Raw genomic sequence first — 24,243 nt, forward strand, 5'->3', positions numbered from 1 at the left:
GACATGTGAATAAACAGGTGTTCAGTTACATGCACGTCACCCTGAGTTTGTGGATATATCAAACCCTCCACACTTGTATTCATCATGCTGACATGTGAATAAACAGATGTTCAGTTACATGCACATGTCACCCTTAGTTTGTGGATATATCAAACCCTCCACACTTGTATTCATCATGCTGACATGTGAATAAACAGGTGTTCAGTTACATGCACGTCACCCTGAGTTTGTGGATATATCAAACCCTCCACACTTGTATTCATCATTTTGACATGTGAATAAACAGGTGTTCAGTTACATGCACATGTCACCCTGAGTTTGTGGATATATCAAACCCTCCACACTTGTATTCATCATTTTGACATGTGAATAAACAGGTGTTCAGTTACATGCACGTCACCCTTAGTTTGTGGATATATCAAACCCTCCACACTTGTATTCATCATTTTGACATGTGAATAAACAGGTGTTCAGTTACATGCACGTCACCCTGAGTTTGTGGATATATCAAACTCTCCATATTTGTATTCAGTATGTGAGCTTTCTTACCAGTACAAGCTGGCAGAATACAGCCATTTATATTCCGACACGATGCAGTATATAAAACTATAGCAGATTTATACTGTGGAAGCGTTGTGGAAGGTGATGCGGGATTGTTTGTCACTGGAATCCACACTTTCAAACGTTCTACATCTGAGACTGAAATTATGTATTATCGGAAAGATGTGTATATTTTTTGTTCAGAACAATGCGTCTGAGCAATGTGTCAAAGGTCGTGAAATCTTATGTATGTTATGTTGTGATTTTAATTTAATCAGCCAAGATTGGTCTTTTTCTCTATGCACTTTTTGTCAAATTCTTCCTGCACGGTCCCCTGTATCATGTTGAATTTATTTATTAGAATGAATTATTAGAAAGTACTGTAAATAATGTGTGAAGTATTTTAACAACAGAAAAAAAAAATAAAGTATAATTTTTACACAAAAATATGTTATTGTAGTGGAATATACATAGGTAATGTGCAGGTAGGTTTTTAGACTTGAAAAAAAAAAACAATTATTTATATCTTTATTTTTTAATGTATAGGTAATTTATCGTAAGATTTGAACTCCCATAGATGCATTTGTCATACATGCTTTTTATTGTGTATTTGCATTCATGTTATGGTGTGTAATCGTGCTGGCAGATCCATCAGTGATTTATGGCATGTAATGGTGCTGGCAAATCCATCAGTGATTTATGGCATATGCCCTGTTTGGAATCTTCTCATCCTTTGCGAGATGTGCGAATGTTGAAGTGTAATATGTTCATAGGTTTGGGAGATGAAGGTGGCTTTTTCAGTTGCACTGAATTCAGATCAAATAGCCAGTCCATGTGCTGACTTGTCACTCACTAGATCTTCAGGACCTCCTCCTCTGTACCGTGCAGACCTCTAGTGCACATGTACCTGTATTGAAACTAGGATTCTGATGTGACTGATCCAGCCGAAGAGAACATGTCATCAGAACAGCTCACCGGGTCATACTTTGTGTTTGAAATGAGAGCTGTGTCACGCAGGTTTGTTCATGGCACAATACAATAAACATGTGTACCACGTAGCCAGTCTGTAAACCTACTGATGCTTTGTAATTGAAATGAGAGCTGTATCACTTGGTTTTGTTTATGGCACGATGCAGTAAACATGTGTACCACGTAGCCAGTCTGTAAACCTACTGATGCTTTGTAATTGAGAGCTGTATCACTTTGTTTTGTTTATGGCACGATGCAGTAAACATGTGTACCACGTAACCAGTCTGTAAACCTGCTGATGCTTTGTAATTGAAATGAGAGCTGTTTCACTTAGCTTTGCTTCTAGCATGAGAGTAAACATTTGTACCATATTGCAAGTCAATAAACATGATGAAAGTTTTATTGAGTTTCACATATTCCTCATTTCTGAGCTTCAGCACTGTGACATAAGGAAAAAAAAGAGACCTCATCTCATTAAGGGTCAGTGGCTGCGGTATTAGGTGACTCCCAACAGCGGAGATTGGAGATGTGCCGGTTCATTGCCAGCTGTAGATAGGGAAGTTTTAGATTCATCTGGCCTCAGTGTTTGCTGGGCCTTGCTGGCAGGTATATGTAATATATGGCATGCAAGTCTTTACACTGTACGTCATGTGTGGGGAAAGTTTGTCGGTAACTTGCCGAAAATCAGTTGTTGAACCCAGTTCTTTAGTTTCTTCTAAACAGTGATTGAAATTGTATACATATAAGTGAAAAAATCTTGAGTATGGCATTAAACTACAATCCTGAGTATAGCATTAAACTACACCCTGAGTATGGCATTAAACCACAATCTTGAGTATGGCATTAAACTGCAGTCCTGAGTATGGCATTAAACTACACCCTGAGTATGGCATTAAACCACAATCTTGAGTATGGCATTAAACTGCAGTCCTGAGTATGGCATTAAACTACACCCTGAGCATGGCATTAAACCACAATCTTGAGTATGGCATTAAAAAGCAGTCCTGAGTATGGCATTAAACTACGATCTTGTACATGGAATTAAACTACAGTCCTGGGTATAACCACTCTTACTGCCTGAGTATGGCAGTAAACTGCAACCTTGAGTATGACATTAAACTACAATCCTGAGTATGGCATTAAACTACAATCTTGAGTATGGCATTTAACTACAACCTTGAGTATGGCATTAATCTACAACCTTGAACATGGTATTAAACTACAATCTGAGCATGGCATTAAGCTACAATCCTGAGTATGGCATTAATCTACAACCTTGAACATGGCATTAAGCTACAATCCTGAGTATGGCAGTAAACTACAATTTTGAGTATGGCATTAAACTACAACCTTGAACATGGTATTAAACTACAATCTTGAGTATGGGAATAAACCTACAATCAACTACAATCTTGAGTATGGGATTAAACCTACAATCTTGAGTATGGCATTAAATTACTATCAACTAAAATCTTTAGTATAGCATTAAACTACAATTAAATAAATAAATATGAGTTACAAGTTAAATACAAACTTTGTTCTCCTGTACTGAGCCCTGTTGCACATACAAAGAATAACACTTACAGTTTTAATAACTCTGCATGGTATATAAGGCAACTGGATAATCAATTTGAAAGACTATTCTTTCAGGTTTGTGAGCCTCCCAATATCGGAAGGGCCTATTTATCCACTCACAAAGCCAGTGTTATGCTGGCAGTAAACAATAGTCCATTAACACCTGTAGAGAGCCATACAGAGCCAGGTGTACTCATGACTTACCTGGATGGCCTCTGGCACAATGTGCTCACTTAATTAATAAATACAGTTAATGCTTTTGAACAAGACTCCATACTTGGTTGTAGTTATACAGACTTTTCTTGAATAATGAAATCATATTCCAGTGTCTAAAACAAGATTGTCACCTCCATCTGTGGTTTAGCTTACTGTTGTCTGCTTACCTGGACTCAGCTGGGAACATACAGGTTTCAACTAAATTTAGTTGAGATGTAAAGGCTACTGAAGAACTATGATGACACCTTTAGCAAGCAAATTGATAGCTCAATAAAAAAAATCAACCTGCATCGAGGAGGCTGTTCCGTGGTGGGTTAAGTAATGACAGGCATTCACATCATAATACAGAGAACCCGTTGTGTAGGTTCAATCTATAATCGTGTTGTACATATACGTTTTTAAAAACTTGCAGTTTTAGTAGTTGCTTGCTTGGCTCTCAGCGTAAGGAGCATAGGCCTAGGTCATACTAGCTGGTCAGTGGGGTGCTGTCTAGCATAATGTGACTTGGGCTGTCAGGTCTGGTAGCTGAGGTATGACATTCTAGTGAGGCAGCATCAAAGAAGACGCCATCGTTATGTTACCAAAATAATGATGAAAGTGATGTTATACTCCAACCAATTGCTTATTCTCGATCAAAAAGCTTGTTCTTTTTTCACATAAGCCTATCAGTGATTTGCCAGAGAGCGTCAGTATTGGGCCACATGCAGTGTAGTGTGGATAGTGGTTTCCTCAGCCCATGCATTTACCTGGCCTTACCATTATACAAGCAAAGTAATCTTAAGCTCATCATGAGCACCCCTAAAGTATGTGCCCTTCAAGTGTAAGCATACCAGTCATACATGTAGGCCTAGCTGAAAAACACTTAGTTCTATTTAGTGCGTTGGAAAGGCAAGAGTTCAAAGTTTCAAGAGCTAATGTCTATAACACATTTTAGATGGCTTGTTGGTTAAATGTATAAACTTTTTTAATGTTTTCTGAGACCCTTTGTTATTTTCTCCATTTTAGAAAGCCTTTTCCATTTTTTTTTATACATAAATTCTACACTTCTTTCAAACTTTTGCATGCCTAACAAAAAGCAAGGTATTCCAGCTATGGCTACGTCTGATAAGTGATTTTGAATTTTGTCTGACATTAGTCTGATATCTACGGTAATCCCGTTGCTATGACATGCGCGGCCATGCTTACCACTCGCCACAACAGGTTCACGTGACGTCAGAGTGGCGGATCAGCTCGGTGTTTTGGAGAAGGTCCCGGGCGGGAATCCGATCAGTTTGACAGATCGGCAGGGCACATGGTGAGCTAATAGCGCTCCTACCACTACAACTGCCTCTCAGTCTACACGGGTAAACATGTCAGAAAATTCGTAAGTATACTACGCCCTTAGTCGTTTTGTTTTATTCCGTATTTGGCCTCAATCGAAAGAGCGTCTGTTATACATGTACATGTGAACTGGGTTTATTGGCAGTAACAGTGTATTGATTAGCGTTTTCTTCCGTCCCTTCATACCAGTGCACCACTCGGTAGAGGTACACGGGTCATCAGGGAATTATCAAAAATAAATCATGAGTGGCGAAATCTTTCAGAAATGTGCAGAACAGTATTCATTGACATTTTTCTTTCTTTTTTTTTCACTGAATAACGTAGAACGTGTTTATAATACTATATCAGTAAGCATTTGCATTTAATTGCTGCATTGCAAATGTTAAAAAAAAACTTTCCTAGCTCATCTGCCCTAAATATTCAGTTGTGCTGCTTTTGTAACTGAATTTGTGAAACTTTCACAAGTACTGAGTAAACAAAACTATTAAATAAAAAAATAAACATGTTTTATTTGCTTATATTAAAAGCATATAAATGTCGAAAGTATGTACTTTTTAGTCTTTTGCCATGTTTGTTACTAAACTAATTAAATACCAATGTTGTAAAATTTACTTGGTGCATAATTGTATAAAAAAATCAAAAGTATGCTTGATGTATCTGAGGGTGAGTTGGTAAACAGAGCCTTAGACTTTATTACCTATTACCCATACCTAGGAGAAATGTCAGGATTTCCTTCACTGATAAAAGTGCTATTTTGCTCAGTTAGATATCACTTTTATGAGTACATTTTGATATGTCACACAGTGATGTATCTTGCTGTTTATCGTTTGTTCTTCCCACTCAAAAGATATTTTGGAATTTAGCTTTCGCTTACTGCAATATCCTCTATATGCATATACTGAACTGTTAGATTGTGTGCAAAAAAAAACCCAGAAATTACGAAAAGCAGAGAAAATAGGATGTGTATTATTAAACAGGGATGTGTACAGTAAGATATATATGATGTATACCTTAGAGAATTAAGTTGTATAAGATATACATGTAGTAGTGTGGAGTGGATCTTCACAACTGTAGGCACTTTGTTACACACTTACTCAGTCAGGTTGCATAAATTTTGAGTGTATTGTTATACATATTGTTTACCAGGGCAGAATTCTGTGCTTGTGCAAGTCTGTATATGTTCTTATAATCCTCTTGTGCCCTGTAACGGTTTGGAGATATTGTCAAGCTACGTCTACGGTGAGAACAGAAAAGGGATATTGTTTAGGGATTACAAACAGCTGTCCCAGTTTTGTAGTCTGTTTGAGTGAACTTAGCCAGCTGGAAAAGTATAGGTGTGTGCCTGGAATCATTTTAAGACTCGTGTGCGAATCATTTCAGCTTGAATAAAAAATGATAATAGGCAGTTATTTTTTCTTGGAAATTGTTAACCAGAAAGTATATTTGCTGACAACATATTCAGTCAGATTTTAAAATTGTTACTACATACTATATTTATATATAATAATGCTACTACAAGAACAAGGTAATTCGTGATCCAGGATTATAATACAGTGGGTTTTTATCCTGGATTATCCCTTATAAGCAAGTGTTGTACAGTCTTACAGTATTGACATTCAAAGTGCCAGTCATATGCCTAATAAAAAACAACTGACTCACACAAGAAAGTGTTTTGAATATACATGTACCCATAGTTGCATGTACCAGTATATATTTGAGAAAGGAATCTTACTATTTATGTCCCAAAACAGAAATAATTATTTTATCTATAATCTCCTCACATTCTAAATATCACACAGTTGTAGAAGAGCTACAGATTTTAATCTCTTTTATACTTATTTTTTATGTTAACAGCGGTGTGTGACATAATTTATTAAGTACTTTAGTTTCTTGGCATACAATGTTGCAACATTGTAGAGTTGTGTTCTGATTCTTGAAATATTGTAACACATGATGGTCTGTTTATACTCCTTCATGACTATATATCAATGACATTTCAAAAGTGCATACTATAGTTTCTTTGTCTCTTTTTTTCTATAGGCTTTTACTGTTATGTGTGTTTTGTGGTTGAAAAAACAAATCATTTTTCACTGATGATATTTTCTTGTGATTTCTAACAGGGTGAAGGTGGCTGTGAGGGTCCGTCCCTTCAACCAGAGGTAATGTTACAAGCTCATCATATTTCTGTCTACAATTTCTGTCACGCCATCTTTTATAAGTATTTTAATTTTAGACATTTGCCATCCAGATTCTGCTTCAGATATACTGTATATCCCTTTTATAATGTTTATTCTAGTTAACATTCTATATAATTCACATACATGAAGTACTGTAAGGAGAATGTATTAAACAGAGGTTTATTATAAACCAACTTTTTTGTTTTAATTATTTAGTATAAATATTTTTTTTTCAAAAGAGTTTTCTGTGGTTAAGCCTTCCTTTCTGTTAAATCTTCCTTTCTGTGAAGTCTTTTTTTCTGTGAAGTCTTTCTTTCTGTGGTTAAATCTTACTTTCAATAGCTAGTCGGCATGAGGTACAGATTCAAATCCAGCTGTGGACAGAGGATTTGTGTATTCCCCCACCCTCAGTGTTCCTAGGGCCTTGATGACACTAGGTGGTTGGTGAAGCTGTTCTGTCCTTTTGACCCAGTCCTACATTCAGTGTATTAGCGACCTCTTTCTTCCACCAGTATGATGTGCAGGTCTTTACTTGATACCTGGAAAGGTGTGTCAATAACATGCCAAAGGTCTACGATTTATCCCAGGCACTCCAATTTCCTCCACGCGTAAAACCAACCACTATCGTATAAGTGGAAAATTCTTCAGTATGGCATTCAACAACTATTAGATAAATATAAATACAGTAATTGTTGTTGTGCTCTCCTTGTGTGGATTGTTGTTGTTATCTATGTTATCTTTTAGTTATCTGTGATTTTGTTCGTCAGGGAGAAGGATCGACAGGCAAAATGCGTTCTCACAATGCAGGGTCAGATGACAACAATATCCAATCCAGATGCTCCTAGTAAGTTTGCTTTAAAAAGTTATTAGTATAGTTTATAAGTGCTAAAAATCACTTTTTCAAACTTAGATTTCTACATGTACATGAGCTAAGTTTGCCATACTCTGAGACTCAGAATAATGTGGTGTAGAAAGGTACATGAGCTAACAGTTTGCCATACTCTGAGACTCAGAATAATGTGGTGTATAAATGTACATGAGCTAACAGTTTGCCATACTCTGAGACTCAGAATAATGTGGTGTATAAATGTACCTGGGGTAACAATTTGCCATACTCTGAGACTCAGAATAATGTGGTGTATAAAGGTACCTGGGCTAACAGTTTGCCATACTCTGAGACTCAGAATAATGTGGTGTATAAATGTACCTGAGCTAACAGTTTGCCATACTCTGAGGTACCTGGGCTAACAGTTTGCCATACTCTGAAACTCAGAATAATGTGGTGTATAAAGGTACCTGGGGTAACAGTTTGCCATACTCTGAGACTCAGAATAATGTGGTGTATAAAGGTACCTGGGCTAACAGTTTGCCATACTCTGAGACTCAGAATAATGTGGTGTATAAAGGTACCTGAGCTAACAGTTTGCCATACTCTGAGACTCAGAATAATGTGGTGTATAAAGGTACATGAGCTAACAGTTTGCCATACTCTGAGACTCAGAATAATGTGGTGTATAAATGTACATGAGCTAACAGTTTGCCATACTCTGAGACTCAGAATAATGTGGTGTATAAAGGTACCTGGGCTAACAGTTTGCCATACTCTGAGACTCAGAATAATGTGGTGTATAAAGGTACCTGGGCTAACAGTTTGCCATACTCTGAGACTCAGAATAATGTGCTGTATATAAAGGTACCTGGGCTAACAGTTTGCCATACTCTGAGACTCAGAATAATGTGCTGTATAAAGGTACCTGAGCTAACAGTTTGCCATACTCTGAGACTCAGAATAATGTGGTGTATAAAGGTACCTGAGCTAACAGTTTGCCATACTCTGAGACTCAGAATAATGTGGTGTATAAATGTACCTGAGCTAACAGTTTGCCATACTCTGAGACTCAGAATAATGTGGTGTATAAAGGTACCTGAGCTAACAGTTTGCCATACTCTGAGACTCAGAATAATGTGCTGTATAAAGGTACCTGAGCTAACAGTTTGCCATTCTCTGAGACTCAGAATAATGTGGTGTGTAAAGGTACCTGAGCTAGCAGTTTGCCATACTCTGAGACTCAGAATAATGTGGTGTATAAAGGTACATGAGCTAACAGTTTGCCATACTCTGAGGTACCTGAGCTAACAGTTTGCCATACTCTGAGGTACCTGAGCTAACAGTTTGCCATACTCTGAGACTCAGAATAATGTGCTGTATAAAGGTACCTGGGCTAACAGTTTGCCATACTCTGAGACTCAGAATAATGTGGTGTATAAAGGTACATGAGCTAACAGTTTGCCATACCCTGAGATACCTGAGCTAACAGTTTGCCATACTCTGAGGTACCTGGGCTAACAGTTTGCCATACTCTGAGACTCAGAATAATGTGGTGTATAAAGGTACCTGAGCTAACAGTTTGCCATACTCTGAGACTCAGAATAATGTGCTGTATAAAGGTGCCTGGGCTAACAGTTTGCCATACTCTGAGGTACCTGGGCTAACAGTTTGCCATACTCTGAGACTCAGAATAATGTGGTGTATAAAGGTACCTGGGCTAACAGTTTGCCATACTCTGAGACTCAGAATAATGTGCTGTATAAAGGTGCCTGGGCTAACAGTTTGCCATACTCTGAGGTACCTGAGCTAACAGTTTGCCATACTCTGAGACTCAGAATAATGTGGTGTATAAAGGTACCTGAGCTGACAGTTTGCCGTACTCTGAGACTCAGAATAATGTGGTGTATAAAGGTACCTGGGGTAACAGTTTGCCATACTCTGAGACTCAGAATAATGTGGTGTATAAATGTACATGAGCTAACAATTTGCCATACTCTGAGACTCAGAATAATGTGCTGTATAAAGGTACCTGGGCTAACAGTTTGCCATACTCTGAGACTCAGAATAATGTGGTGTATAAAGGTACCTGAGCTAACAGTTTGCCATACTCTGAGACTCAGAATAATGTGGTGTATAAAGGTACATGAGCTAACAGTTTGCCATACTCTGAGACTCAGAATAATGTGGTGTATAAAGGTACCTGAGCTAACGCCATACTCTGAGACTCAGAATAATGTGGTGTATAAAGGTACATGAGCTAACAGTTTGCCATACTCTGAGGTGCCTGAGCTAACAGTTTGCCATACTCTGAGGTACCTGGGCTAACAGTTTGCCATACTCTGAGACTCAGAATAATCTGGTGTATAAAAGTAAATTTGGTCTTGTCATAAAGCTGATATGTCTTGTACTAGCCTGAAGTAAACCTTTGTTTCAAGTAACATGTTTGCCAAATTCTGTCTCCCAACTGAGAAATAGTCCCAGTCATGTACATAAAATATTCGCTCTCTGGCGACACTGGCAAGATGCAGCTTGAAGCCTGTTATATATTCAAACTTTAAATGCTGCATTTTATCCCTGTGCATGCTTTAATGACATAGAAATTAATTTGTTCTCTGTCACAATTTGTGTATATTTGACTTCCTTTGCTGAGGAAATGTTTATTCAATGTTTTAAAATTTGTCATTTAATTAATTTCTTTTCACTCTCATTACAGATGAAGAACCCAAAAAGGTCAGTTGACTCTATTGTATCAATTTATAGAATTACTTGAGTGCCTCAACCTTTTCACATGTGAAAGATCAATTTTCATTGCAAATTTTTTTTTTATTTGATTTTTTAGACAAAACTACATTGCTTGGATTGATCCTGAGTCTCAGGGCTGTAGAAAAAGTATAATTTTATCTGTCTACACAGAATAATGCCTTCAGAATATGCTTGAAAAAACACCTTGAGTATTGACCTATATGTTAAGTCACTTTTTGACACTCAGTTATATGACTTCTTATGTAGTACACAAAAGGCATTATGCCTCAGACAGAAGGCTTGTTATCCAGTTGTTATAGAGGAAATGGATGAAACTGCTAATCTTAATAACACAGTTATAACAAAATAATATATTTTATAAATGCATGTGTTATATTTCACCTAAAGTTTATCATTTCTCAAGTGATGCATTTTACTTGATTCCAATTGATTAAGAAACATGCTGGCATTAAAAGTATCGTGTTCAGGACTTTACGTACCAAAGTTTAGGTGAAATACCGCATATTACGCAATATATATTTACCTAATTCAATTTTTAAAAAATGATTATTTAACATATGTGTTTTATTGTTTGCTTCCAGTTTTCCTTTGATTATTCATACTGGTAAGTATGCTTTTTAACTTCCATAAGACAGATATAGACATTCCATAAGACAGTATCACATGATGTGAGCCGGTATCACGATACATATGATATACCCATATAAAGACTATATCCCAGATCCTACATGAAAACAAATCAGGACTTTAGGGTACCCTCAAATATTTATGTGGTTTTTAATTGTGTCAGTACTGTGGAATTGGTAAAGTTTGTTGCCAGTCATTTCTTGTCTTCTTATGATTATATGTTGTGTAAATCATGGTTTAAATAAATGAATCTTGTGTTTTTATAATAAGTACATGCATAGACATTCTAGACAGGATTTTGATGAGCTTCATAATTATCACATGTTAAGGCATTAGGCCATCCTTCTTTCAAGTTGTTGGGTGTAACACAACCGTGTCATTAGAAGATGCTCAGGGTTTGGGGCGTAGGAAGGTTTTTTTTTTGTATTGGTTCTGGCTGAAATAAAAATGATTAGCATTCTAAAGAAATTAACATGAAGAGAGAAATAACAAGACCCTGATGAAATCTTTATGTGTAGCTTGGTGGTATTTGTGGAGGGTAAAGGTCATGTTAAGCCCAATGATTATGGTTTTAATTATAGTCCTGTTTAGTTGTAGAATGCTTTGGGGATTTTTTTAAGTGTCTCTAATTTGCATTTACTATAGCCATTAGTAATGCCATGCAAGGTATAATGAAGAGGACTACACTGCGCTGCAATGAAATAAATTCATTTATTTAAAAGTATCACACTGCCTGCACTCATGTACAGTTTTATTCCTGCATGAAGAAGCTGTAACAGGTTGTTACTCTGGGACAGTATTAATGGCTGAATGTTATTGTACAGTTTTATTCCTGCATGAAGAAGCTGTGACAGGTTGTTACACTGGGACAGTATTAATGGCTGAATGTTATTGTACAGTTTTATTCCTGCATGAAGAAGCTGTGACAGGTTGTTACACTGGGACAGTATGAATAACTGAATGTTATTTTGCAAGAAAGTAATTTTTTTCTTCATATTTGTGAAATTTTTAGATGATGCCACATATATTTATTCTTTATGAAAATCAGTTTCTTTCAATGAAGGCTGGATTAGCCATGGAAATTATTAATTCAAGTTATCAGAATGTCACCAGGGTTGTTAAATATGAAAAATTACACTATATAAAAATTGGCTCAAAAAATTGTATGTTTAGAAGCAAAAATGTCATAAAGTATATCTTTTGGTGCTGAAATTTACATTTTTCCACTAAGCTATCATCCACATTCTAGCTCCTAAACAAACTTTTAAACACATTTCTAAGTTTAATAGACCTTTCAGAATCAGGCAAAATGCACAGCGTAGTCCTGGCTGAAGTTTGAGGCCATTTGCTTAGTCCTGGCTGAAGTTTGAGGCCATTTACCATGGGCTGAGTTAGTAATTATCAGATAACTACCATTTTAGTGAAATTAAGATGTCTGGCATATGTCAAGATCTCAGTGAGGGCCTCACCCTGTCTGTTGTTTAGCTGTTTGCCAGGAATCAGTCCCAGTCCATGTCATCAGACGCAGCCACATGCAATAGCCTCAGAATTCTCACTGTATGAGACGGCTTCAACTTGTTGTACGTTTTCACCACACGAAGCCAACAACACCTTGTGTTACAGCTAATGCTAACAATGCCTTGTCTTACAACTAAATCTAACAACGCCTTGTGTTACAGCAAAAGCTAACAGCACCTTGTGTTACAGCAAAAGCTAACAACACCTTGTGTTACAGCAAAAGCTAACAGCACCTTGTGTTACAGCTAAAGTTAGCAACACCTTGTGTTACAGCTAAAGCTAACAACACCTTGTGTTACAGCTAAAGTTAGCAACACCTTGTGTTACAGCGAAAGCTAACAACACCTTGTGTTACATCGAAAGCTAACAACACCTTGTGTTACAGGGAAAGCTAACAACACCTTGTTTTACAGCTAGAATTCAAAGTAGAAGCGATATATGTACCTTATTAAATGCTAGCCATATAAAGTGTTCCACCTTATTCAGCTAAAACAGTTTAATGGTGGAATCATAGCAAAATTCATGATAATAGTGCTTAATGGCTAATTCCCAAGATGTATAAATCTTCTAATCTTTCATGAGGTATAATTGTTGATTTCTCATAATGCTGTCCTTTAAATTTCTCATGCCATGCAGATATTCAGCATGTCAGGTGTGGAAAGCCTGTATTTATGTGCTGACATTTAACTATCATAATTCAGTGGATGTAAGCCAGGTTCCTTGTTTAAGTGATTGTTAATCCAAAGAACAGAAGCATTCCCTCAATCACAGGTGCCAGTAGAAGTGTATAGAACTAGCTGTGACCATGTGCAATGCTATGACAACTATAGATTATTTTCTTGTATCGCACTGTATGGACCCTTCCTGGAGCTCTGGAAGCGGCAAGTTTGTGAGCCACTTCCCAGAGCCAGGACATAGGTTCATCCATGCCATACAAGCCAGGACATACATTCATCCATGCCATACAAGCCAGGACATACCTTCATCCATGCCATATAAGCCAGGACATAGGTTCATCCGTGCCATTCAAGCCGGGACATACATTCATCCATGCCATACAAGCCAGAACAGGTTCATCTGTGCCATACAAGCCAGGACATACCTTCATCCATGCCATACAAGCCAGGACATGCCTTCATCCATGCCATACAAGCCAGAACATATGTTCATCCATGCCATACAAGCCAGGACATACCTTCATCCGTGCCATACAAGCCAGGACATAGATTCATTCATGCCATACAAGCCAGGACATATCTTCATCCATGCCATACAAACCAGGACATACCTTCATCCATGCCATACAAGCCAGGACATACCTTCATTCATGCCATACAAGCCAGGACATAGGTTCATCCGTGCCATTCAAGCCGGGACATACATTCATCCATGCCATACAAGCCAGGACATACATTCATTCATGCCATACAAGCCAGGACATACCTTCATCCATGCCATACAAACCAGGACATACCTTCATCCATGCCATACAAGCCAGAACATACATTCGTCCATGCCATACAAGCCAGGACATACGTTCATCCATGCCATACAAGCCAGGACATACCTTCATCCATGCCATACAAGCCAGGACATACCTTCATCCATGCCATACAAGCCAGGAAGCTATTTGTTATGCACCCGCTTAAAATTGTAATTAAAATTATCTTACCTGAAGTAAGTTAAAAACAACATGAACACTGGTCAGCTGTTGAGAAAAGTTTCTGGATCCTTTATTTCCGGACATTAGTAAGTCTGGCCAGTGAGCAGTGATGTGAGACATTACAAGTGTTCAGTTTACTCCATGCTATCATTAGAACTGGACAGTTAGCTTGGTGTACAGGTATGTGTAACATGTAGTATATCTACATGTAGAGGTGTTTGTGCAAACATGATTACTGTATTGATAAAACTGGAAGGCCTTACAGTATAATTGTAGTGGACAATGGTCATTCTGCCGTAGCCTGTGTTAATACATCTGATCATACTTGTACCTAAAGCTAATATGACAGGTGATAGCTATTGGTGACAGTGGACAGCTGTACAACTCACATTGTTTGCTTCCCAAAACCCAGGTAGGCATGGACAGGAATGTCAGAGGTGATTATAATATTCACTGATATCTCTGTATACACAGAATGACCTTACACACTCCTTTGTGTGCATCTTACTGTGGAGATAGGTACTAATAGGCCTGCGGTCACTCAGCCAAGTCTGCGGTCGCTCAGCCAAGTCTGCGGTCACTCAGCCAAGCCTTTGGCACCGCAGGAATAGGCTTGCTGTCACTCAACCAAACCTCCGGTCAATCAGCCAAGCCTTTGGCACTGCTGAAGACTGACCATGCAGATTTTGTCTAACTGACACTGTCACAGTATTTCAAGTTTTTCCAACTGTATAAAGCTGTGTATATGTATGTAACACTAAATTGGCTGAGATGTAATCTGTGTAAATAATGTACAGTTACTGTATAATAAGTTAGTAAATTCTCCATCAACATCTGTGTATATTGGCACTCATTATTTCAGGATATCAATCAATTTAATTAATTTCTCTTGCTCAGGTTATGTCAACAATATTTTACTGTGGGGTTTTATATTTGGTAATTTATCACCAAGGTGAAGTTTGAATTGTCAAAATCAAATATAGTATACAATGTGAATTTTCATCTTGTGCCTTCCTGTTCGTGTAGACACAGGTCATCTATTAAGAGATTGATTGGTGTTGACATATCGTGACATATAATGGACAATTCAATCTAGGTTAAGTGTTAGTACATGTACAGCATAAAACATCAAACAGGTAACTAAATAAACAGTTGATAGTTGTAGTGTGTTAATACTATATGACAGTCGCACATAGTGTGTTATGCTATATTACTATTTATGAAGATACACATGTTATTTTTTGCCTTTACGACTAAAATTTCAATTCAGGTCACATGATGGATTTGAAGAAGCAGCCAACGGTGTCCTGGAAGCGAAGAAAGGCTCAAATTATGCTAGTCAGAGAATTGTGTTTGAGGATCTTGGACAGGGAGTGTTAAATAATGCTTTTGAAGGTAAGAACATGTACATGTATAGTTAAAACCTTGAAGTGATGAAGATTTGTCTCTGATTGGCTGTTGTGGAAGATAAACAAATCCAAGCTGTTGTGAGAGATATACAAGTATATGTAGACAAGCTCAGGCTGTTGTGAGAGATAGACAAGTCAAGGGTGTTGTGAGAGTCCAGGCTGTTGTGAGAGATAGACAAGTCCCGGCTGTTGTGAGAAATAGACAAGTCCATTCTGTTGTGAGAGATAGGCAAGTCCAGGCTGTTGTGAGAGACGGACAAGTCAAGGCTGTTGTGGGAGATAGACAAGTTCAGACTGTTGTGAGAGATAGACAAGCTCAGACTGTTGTGATAGATAGACAAGTCCAGGCTGTTGTGAGAGATAGACAAGTCCAGGCTGTTGTGAGAGACGGACAAGTCCAAGCTGTTGTGAGAGACAGACAAGTCCAGGCTGTTGTGAGAGATAGACAAGTCATGACTGTTGTGAGAGATAGGCAAGTCCAGGCTGTTGTGAGAGATAGACAAGTCATGGCTGTTGTGAGAGATAGATAAACCCAAGCTGTTGTGAGATAGACATGTATATGTAGACAAGTTCAGATTGTTGTGAGATATAGACAAGTCCAGGCTGTTGTGACAGATAGACAAGTCCAGGCTGTTGTGAGAGACAGACAAGTCCAGGCTGTTGTGAGAGATAGACAAGTCATGGCTGTTGTGAGAGATAGATAAATCCAAGCTGTTGTGAGATAGACATGTATATGTAGACAAGTTCAGATTGTTGTGAGATATAGACAAGTCCAGGCTGTTGTGAGAGATAGACAAGTCATGGCTGTTGTGAGAGATAGGCAAGTCCAGGCTGTTGTGAGAGATAGACAAGTCATGGCTGTTGTGAGAGATAGATAAACCCAAGCTGTTGTGAGATAGATTGTATATGTAGACAAGTTCAGATTGTTGTGAGATATAGACAAGTCCAGGCTGTTGTGACAGATAGACAAGTCCAGGCTGTTGTGAGAGATAGACAAGTCCAGGCTGTTGTGAGAGACGGAGAAGTCCAAGCTGTTGTGAGAGACAGACAAGTCCAGGCTGTTGTGAGAGATAGACAAGCCCAGGCTGTTGTGAGAGATAGGCAAGTCCAGGCTGTTGTGAGAGATAGACAAGTCCAGGCTGTTGTGAGAGATAGACAAGTCATGGCTGTTGTGAGAGATAGGCAAGTCCAGGCTGTTGTGAGAGATTGACAAGTCCAGGCTGTTGTGAGAGATAGACAAGTCATGGCTGTTGTGAGAGATAGATAAATCCAAGCTGTTGTGAGATAGACATGTATATGTAGACAAGTTCAGATTGTTGTGAGATATAGACAAGTCCAGGCTGTTGTGAGGGATAGACAAGTCCAGACTGTTGTGAGGGATAGATAGGCACAGGTTGTTGTGAGAGATAGACAAATCCAGACTGTTGTGAGAGATATATGTAGACAAGTTCAGGCTTTTGTGAGAGATAGACAAGAATATGTAGACAATTTCAGACTAGTAGTCTTTAAGAATGCCTTTTAATAAGTAATAGTGTAGGTTCAAACTGAGTCATGCAATTTGTAGAGTTGTAGATTTCCTACTCTCACTGCTTGTGGTGCCTTAGTCAGATTTCCCTGCTTTCCCTGCCTGCTGAACCTTGGTGAGATTTCTCTGCTCTCACTGCTTGTGGGGCCTGGGTGAGATTTTCCTACTCTCACTGCTTGTGGAGCCTTGGTGAAATTTCCTTCCTCTCACTGCTTGTGTGGCCTTGGCAATTTCCCTGCTCTCACTGCTTGTGGGGCCTTGGTGAAATTTCCTTGCTCTCACTGCTTGTGGGGCCTTGGCAATTTCCCTGCTCTCACTGTTTGTGGGGCCTGGGTGAGATTTCCCTGCTCTCACTCCTTGTGGGGCCTTGGTGAGATTTCCTTGCTGTCACTGCTTGTGGGGCTGTGGTGAGATTTCCCTGCTCTCACTGCTTGTGGGGCCTTGGTGAGATTTCCATGCTCTCACTGCTTGTGGGGCCTTGGTGAGATTTCCCCGCTCTCACTGCTTGTGGGGCCTTGGTGAGATATCCCTGCTCTCACTGCTTGTGGGGCCGTGGTGAGATTTCCATGCTCTCACTGCTTGTGGGGCCTAGGTGAGATTTCCTTGCTGTCACTGATTGTGGGGCCTTGGTGAGATTTCCCTGCTCTCACTGCTTGTGGGGCCTTGGTGAGATTTCCCTGCTCTCACTGCTTGTGGGGCCTTGGTGAGATTTCCCTGCTCTCACTGCTTGTGGGGCCTTGGTGAGATTTCCTTGCTCTCACTGCTTGTGGGGCCTGGGTGAGATTTCCTTGCTTTCACTGCTTGTGGGGCCTTGGTGAAATTTCCCTCCTCTCACTGCTTGTGGGGCCTTGGTGAGATTTCCCTGCTCTCACTGCTTTTGGGCCTTGGTGAGATTTCCATGCTTTCACTGCTTGTGGGGCCTTGGTAAGATTTCCTTGCTCTCACTGCTTGTGGGGCCTTGGTGAGATTTCCTTGCTCTCACTGCTTGTGGGGCCTGGGTGAGATTTCCTTGCTCTCACTGCTTGTGGGGCCTTGGTGAAATTTCCCTGCTCTCACTGCTTGTGGGGCCTTGGTGAGATTTCCATGCTCTCACTGCTTGTGGGGCCTTGGTGAAATTTCCCTGCTCTCACTGCTTGTGGGGCCTTGGTGAGATTTCCCTGCTCTCACTGCTTGTGGGGCCTTGGCGACATTTTCCTGCTCTCACTGCTTGTAGGGCCTTGGTGAGAGAAAGCAATCAACGACGCTTGTGTGACAGTTTGCACAGTCCTTACTTTCAATGAAGACCATCTGTGGTGTGCATATCTGTTTGGCACATGTGGGAAAATTTGTCTAACTTTGCCAAAAGTCAAGAGTTTAACACGTTGATGTATCCCTCCAGTTTCCCCCACCCATGAACCGCCCATGTGCACCATGGTATAAGTGAAAAGTTCTCATGTATGCAGTTAAACAACAGTCAAAGAAATAAATGCATAATTTAGGGATTTGTTTGTCTGTTTTATGAGCAGGGATACATGCTCTTGTATTTAAACACGGCTAGCAGGAGGCATATTCATGATCAAGTTGAATGATGTAAAAATTCTGTGTAGTATCAAAATTAAAAGGTCCTTCTTGTCTTCCCCCCAGTCTAGCTGATTGCTACACACACATCTAAACAATGGTTGCCAAAAACATGGCAGTCTGATCAAGCCTACATACATGCATTATATGTATCCTGGTAGTTGTTGTTAAAACAAACAAATGTTGTTGTCAGGAAGTGTGTTTATCAGTTTATTCTTGTAAAATGCAGCTGTATACACATGTAGTCTGGCCTTATTTCTTTATTTATTGTCATGCAATTTTCCGTCACTGTTACAAATGGTAACCAAGGTAGCAGAAGAAAGGTGACACTGTGTATCAGCGCATACACATATCTGAATGTCTGTAGCTTGTCCTTAACTAAAAATTGATCACCTGTAATTCCACGTGTGCCAAATGGGTGGCGTCCACTGAAAGGCTTGTGTATGCGTAGATCTTATAGCCAAGGTGTGACATTAACTAATTTCCTAGAAATTCACTTGTAATGACTTCATACTGCTACAGATTCAATGAATTCATTATAAAAACTGGTCCGTTACTCTCAAAGCTTTTGGCCTCAAATAATTGTTATCTGATTCTGAAATGTAATGGGAGCAGCTTTTCCAGTGTGCTGGCATTATAGATGATAACTAGGGAGCATCACCTTTTTAATGAGCTCAGATTAACTGTGGCCAATTTAGTGCGCAGATCAATGTTCAGAGCTAGATGTATTGCCTGGAGTAAATCGTTCAGACATAGTCTCACTGACCATTTCATTGAATGACCATTTACCATACCTACTTTTGCAAGCAAATAATCACGAACAAATATGATGTGGACTAGATTTTGTGCATTTAGATAAAAATGTACTGTTTACTCATTATGTCTTGTTTTATTTAACTGAATATAATTAAAAACATAAAGCATAGAGATTTAAACCTCAGCAACGACAACAGTTTGATAGTTGGCAAAAGGCCACATGTAGCCAGTGAAAAGTAACGTCTTGCAAATTTACCTGAGTCAGGTTTTTATTCTGAGTGTTCTTGTAAATGCTTGAGAGTGCTCCCTAGCACCATGGCACATACAGATTTAAGCAGACAGAAATGTAGTGATGTTAACTGCTATTTATTTTATCTCACTAGTATAGAAATAATCAAAATGTGTTCTCATCACATTTACGAAAGGATCACATTAAAACAGCTGAAGACCGGTTAATATCAAGGAGACAAGTAGTCCTGACTTAAAACATTCTGGTCCTATGTCAGAGACAATCTCTAGTTAATTTTGACCCTTTGCCAAGGACAGCTGATGACTCAGGTTGTTGATGGACAGTTTCCAGCCTGTGGTTGCTCTGTTATCTTGCTGAACTGGTGACTTCAGAGCTTGCTTGAATGAGACTGTGCGTGGCAGAGTATTGGCCTAACAGCACATCTGATGTGTGACAAAAGACATCTACCAGCAACCCACATAGCAACCATAAACATCTCCTTCCCTCAATCAATAATAAGTCTATAGAGAAGTACCAGAGCAAGGTGTACCTCCGCTACCATAAATCCCCCAATAATCTGTTCCCATATACAGATGTGATAGGAACAGCCAATGATGCAAGCTTCCTGAGCTCACTAGACCATACAGGAAAACAATTGTTTGTGTGGTAAAATTCGGAGTGAACAACACGAGCCAGGTGCAAGTTAATGATTACTTGGTACCTAGCTGTGTTTTCCAGATGCAGTCACTGAGTGTCACACTCTCATGGTTGACATGATTGCCACTTTATGAACACCACCAACAGATGTAATAACCATGGTTACCTCCACTCTATGAACACCTCTCACTGATGTAATAACCATGGTTACCTCCACTCTATGAACACCTCTCACTGATGTAATAACCATGGTTACATCCACTTTATGAACACCTCTCACTGATGTAATAACCATGGTTACATCCACTCTATGAACACCACCCACAGATTTAATAACCATGGTTACATCCACTCTATGAAAACCTCTCACTGATGTAATAACCATGGTTACATCCACTCTATGAACACCTCTCACTGATGTAATAACCATGGTTACATCCACTCTATGAACACCTCTCACAGATATAATAACCATGGGTACATCCACTCTATGGACACCTCTCACTGATGTAATAACCATGGTTACATCCACTCTATGAACACCTCTCACTGATGTAATAACCATGGTTACATCCACTCTATGAACACCTCTCACTGATGTAATAACCATGGTTACATCCACTCTATGAACACCTCTCACTGATGTAATAACCATGGTTACCTCCACTTTATGAACACCACTCACTGATGTAATAACCATGGTTACATCCTCTCTGTAAACACCACCCACAGATGTAATAACCACCACCCACTGATGTAATAACCATGGTTACATCCTCTCTGTAAACACCACCCACAGATGTAATAACCAGGGTTACATCCACTCTATGAACACCTTTCACTGATGTAATAACCAGGGTGTCATCCACTTTATGAACACTACCTACTGATGTAATAACCATAGCTCTTCATTGCAATGTCTTACATTGACACCTATTGTATAGAACACGTCATGTTGGAATTCAGAAGCAGATGTTCATGAAAACAAATACACCCATAAACCTGTGAAAAACCAATCAATAATCTTTATTGGTTTATTGACTGCCAGGTTTTAATTGCCAAGGTTGATGTCTCAATGTCTTTGTGCTATGTACATACCCTGCTCTCGGGGTTAAGACAAAGATATATATATTCCATACTGGAAGAATTGTAGGGAGGAGAGTGTGGTGTATTTTAATTATTGATTTCAAATTGCCCCCTTTTGTTGTATAAATCTAAGCTATCACAGTGACTATCACAGTGACTGTGATGTTCCGTGTAACACAGTTATCTTGATGAGTATGTACGTCCAGTGACTGTCACAGTGACTGTGGTGTTCTGTGTAACACAGTTATCTTGATGAGTATGTATGTCCAGTGACTGTGACAGTGACTGTGGTGTTCTGTAGAGCACATCGGGTGTCAAAAACTTTTACGCTTGTTCTCAGGTCTCCTGTTAAAATAAATTATCTTGATGAGTGTTTATGTCCAGATAAGACATTGAAGTGTAAATGAAGTATTAATTATGCTATCAGTACAATGTGTAAGAGTGTAGTGTTGATAGATTTGTCTAGAAACTCATCTCAAGATCTGATCCTCTCCTTGAGTCATAACTGTAGTACAGACAGAAGTAGAACATATAATGGTACTTACACATAACTTGTTTTGTAATTGGCAGGCTATAATTGCTCATTATTTGCCTATGGGCAGACAGGAGCTGGCAAATCCTACTCCATGGTGGGCTATGGACCAAACAAGTAAGATTAGATAATACACATCAGACTCTCTGGTCAGTTATTATGTTCCAATATAACATAGATTTGTTATTTTATAGCGTTTGCAGCTGTATTGGACAAGATTTGCCTTCAGAAGTTTTATCTGTTACTTTTACCTGAGGAAACTCTTGGCTAAGTTGTTGAATTGTCACTGTATGTATCAGTACAGGTGCCTAGTTACATACTTGCTACCTTAATTACTACTTATTATGAAAAAAAACATAGTGTGGCATTATTTCATGTATTTCCTTTCCTTAAGACTTTGCACAGACTGGAGCATGTGTTTTCCTCATGTTGCCTGAGATTCAGCATTTTGAAAACATTTATTCTGGCCTTAGAATCTGTTTCCTTGGCATTTCAGAGGTATTGTGCCAATCACTTGTGACGAGCTCTTCAAGACCATGAGGGCAAATACAGATTCAAACAAGGTAGGTTTATTTGTGATTTTCAATGGTGAATTTAAGAAAAGACTTCAGTTTACAGATGTGTTCTGCAAGGTTAAATGTGGTCATTGTTTAGCTTTGTGCAAAAAAACTTTTAAGCAGGTGGAAATAGTGCTTATAAATGTACATGACCTTTATTATATCAGTGTACAAAGACAGTTTACATCAAACTAAATGTAACTCAGTCTACAGACTGGGAATTGGTTCCATTTTCACCATGGTAACCATCTAGAAAATGGTCCACTATACACTATCAACCTAACAATAAACCATGATGAGTCTCCATAGGAATGTCATATAAACCTTAACTGTTGGTTAATGTTTGTTAACCCTTAATCATTGGTTAATGTCATGTGACCCTTAATTAATTATTGAATAAGAGAAAAAACACTTTTGTTTTGTACTCAATCTAATTCCAGAGGTTTGAGGTCACATTTTCCATGCTGGAAATCTACAATGAACAAGTGCGAGATCTGTTGTCCAAAGACAACCCCAAAGGTGGGCTTCAGGTGCGTCAGAACCCCAAACTTGGTCTGTTCTACGTGGAGAACCTGAAGCGTGTGGCTGTGGGTAGTTACGAGGACATAGAGAAGAGGATGGAGCAAGGTTAGTCAACATAAAACAGAAGCTGTTCTTGTGGGTTCTCTTCACGCAGTCAAGCGTCCTCTGGCAGCAGGGTTAGTCAACATAAAACAGCAACTGTTTATGTGGGTTCTCTTCACGCAGTCAAGCGTCCTCTGGCAGCAGGGTTAGTCAACATAAAACAGAAGCTGTTCATTTGTGTTGTCTTCACGCAGTCAAGCGTCCTCTGTCAGCAGGGTTAGTCAACATAAAACAGAAGCTGTTCATGTGAGTTCTCTTCACGCAGTCAGGCGTCCTCTGGCAGCAGGGTTAGTCAACATAAAACAGCAACTGTTCATTTGCGTTGTCTTCACGCAGTCAAGCGTCCTCTGGAAGCAGGGTTAGTCAACATAAATAGCTGTTCATGTGGGCTCTCTTCACGCAATCAAGCGTCCTCTGGCAGCAGGGTTAGTCAGCATAAAACAGAAGCTGTTCATGTGGGCTCTCTTCACACAGTGAAGCGTCCTCTGGCAGCAGGGCTAGTCAGCATAAAACAGAAGCTGTTTACGTGGGTTCTCTTCACGCAGTGAAGCGTCCTCTGGCAGCAGGGTTAGTCAACATAAAACAACAATTGTTTATGTGGGTTCTCTTCACGCAGTGAAGCGTCCTCTGGTAGCAGGGTTAGTCAACATAAAACAGAAGCTGTTCATGTGGGTTCTCTTCACGCAGTCAGGCGTCCTCTGTCAGCAGGGTTAGTCAACATAAAACAGCAACTGTTCATTTGCGTTGTCTTCACGCAGTCAAGCGTCCTCTGGAAGCAGGGTTAGTCAACATAAAACAGAAGCTGTTCATGTGGGCTCTCTTCACGCAGTCAAGCGTCCTCTGGCAGCAGGGTTAGTCAGCATAAAACAGAAGCTGTTCATGTGGGCTCTCTTCACGCAGTCAAGCATCCTCTGGCAGCAGGGTTAGTCAACATAAAACAGAAGCTGTTCATGTGGGTTCTCTTCACGCAGTCAGGCATCCTCTGGCAGCAGGGTTAGTCAACATAAAACAGCAACTGTTCATTTGCGTTGTCTTCACGCAGTCAAGCGTCCTCTGGAAGCAAGGTTAGTCAACATAAAACAGAAGCTGTTCATGTGGGCTCTCTTCACACAGT

The 24,243-nt window shown here is 39.4% G+C and overlaps 1 protein-coding gene across 1 annotated transcript in view; it reads left to right on the forward strand.

Annotated features, from left to right (window-relative positions):
• Window positions 1-4,543: 4,543 nt before the first annotated feature.
• The window catches only part of LOC135474718 (kinesin-like protein KIF28), a 61,046-nt gene continuing 41,346 nt past the window's right edge, over window positions 4,544-24,243 (forward strand). The window contains exons 1-9 of the mRNA XM_064754282.1: window positions 4,544-4,663; window positions 6,741-6,779; window positions 7,565-7,641; window positions 10,340-10,356; window positions 10,971-10,993; window positions 15,468-15,592; window positions 21,987-22,065; window positions 22,445-22,511; window positions 22,946-23,132. Of these exons, the coding sequence (XP_064610352.1) occupies window positions 4,650-4,663; window positions 6,741-6,779; window positions 7,565-7,641; window positions 10,340-10,356; window positions 10,971-10,993; window positions 15,468-15,592; window positions 21,987-22,065; window positions 22,445-22,511; window positions 22,946-23,132 (628 nt within the window). The 5' untranslated portion in view covers window positions 4,544-4,649. The remainder of the gene's footprint in view (window positions 4,664-6,740; window positions 6,780-7,564; window positions 7,642-10,339; window positions 10,357-10,970; window positions 10,994-15,467; window positions 15,593-21,986; window positions 22,066-22,444; window positions 22,512-22,945; window positions 23,133-24,243) is intronic.

Source organism: Liolophura sinensis, chromosome 9 (assembly GCF_032854445.1).
Source record: "Liolophura sinensis isolate JHLJ2023 chromosome 9, CUHK_Ljap_v2, whole genome shotgun sequence".
NCBI classification, from domain to species: domain Eukaryota; kingdom Metazoa; phylum Mollusca; class Polyplacophora; order Chitonida; family Chitonidae; genus Liolophura; species Liolophura sinensis.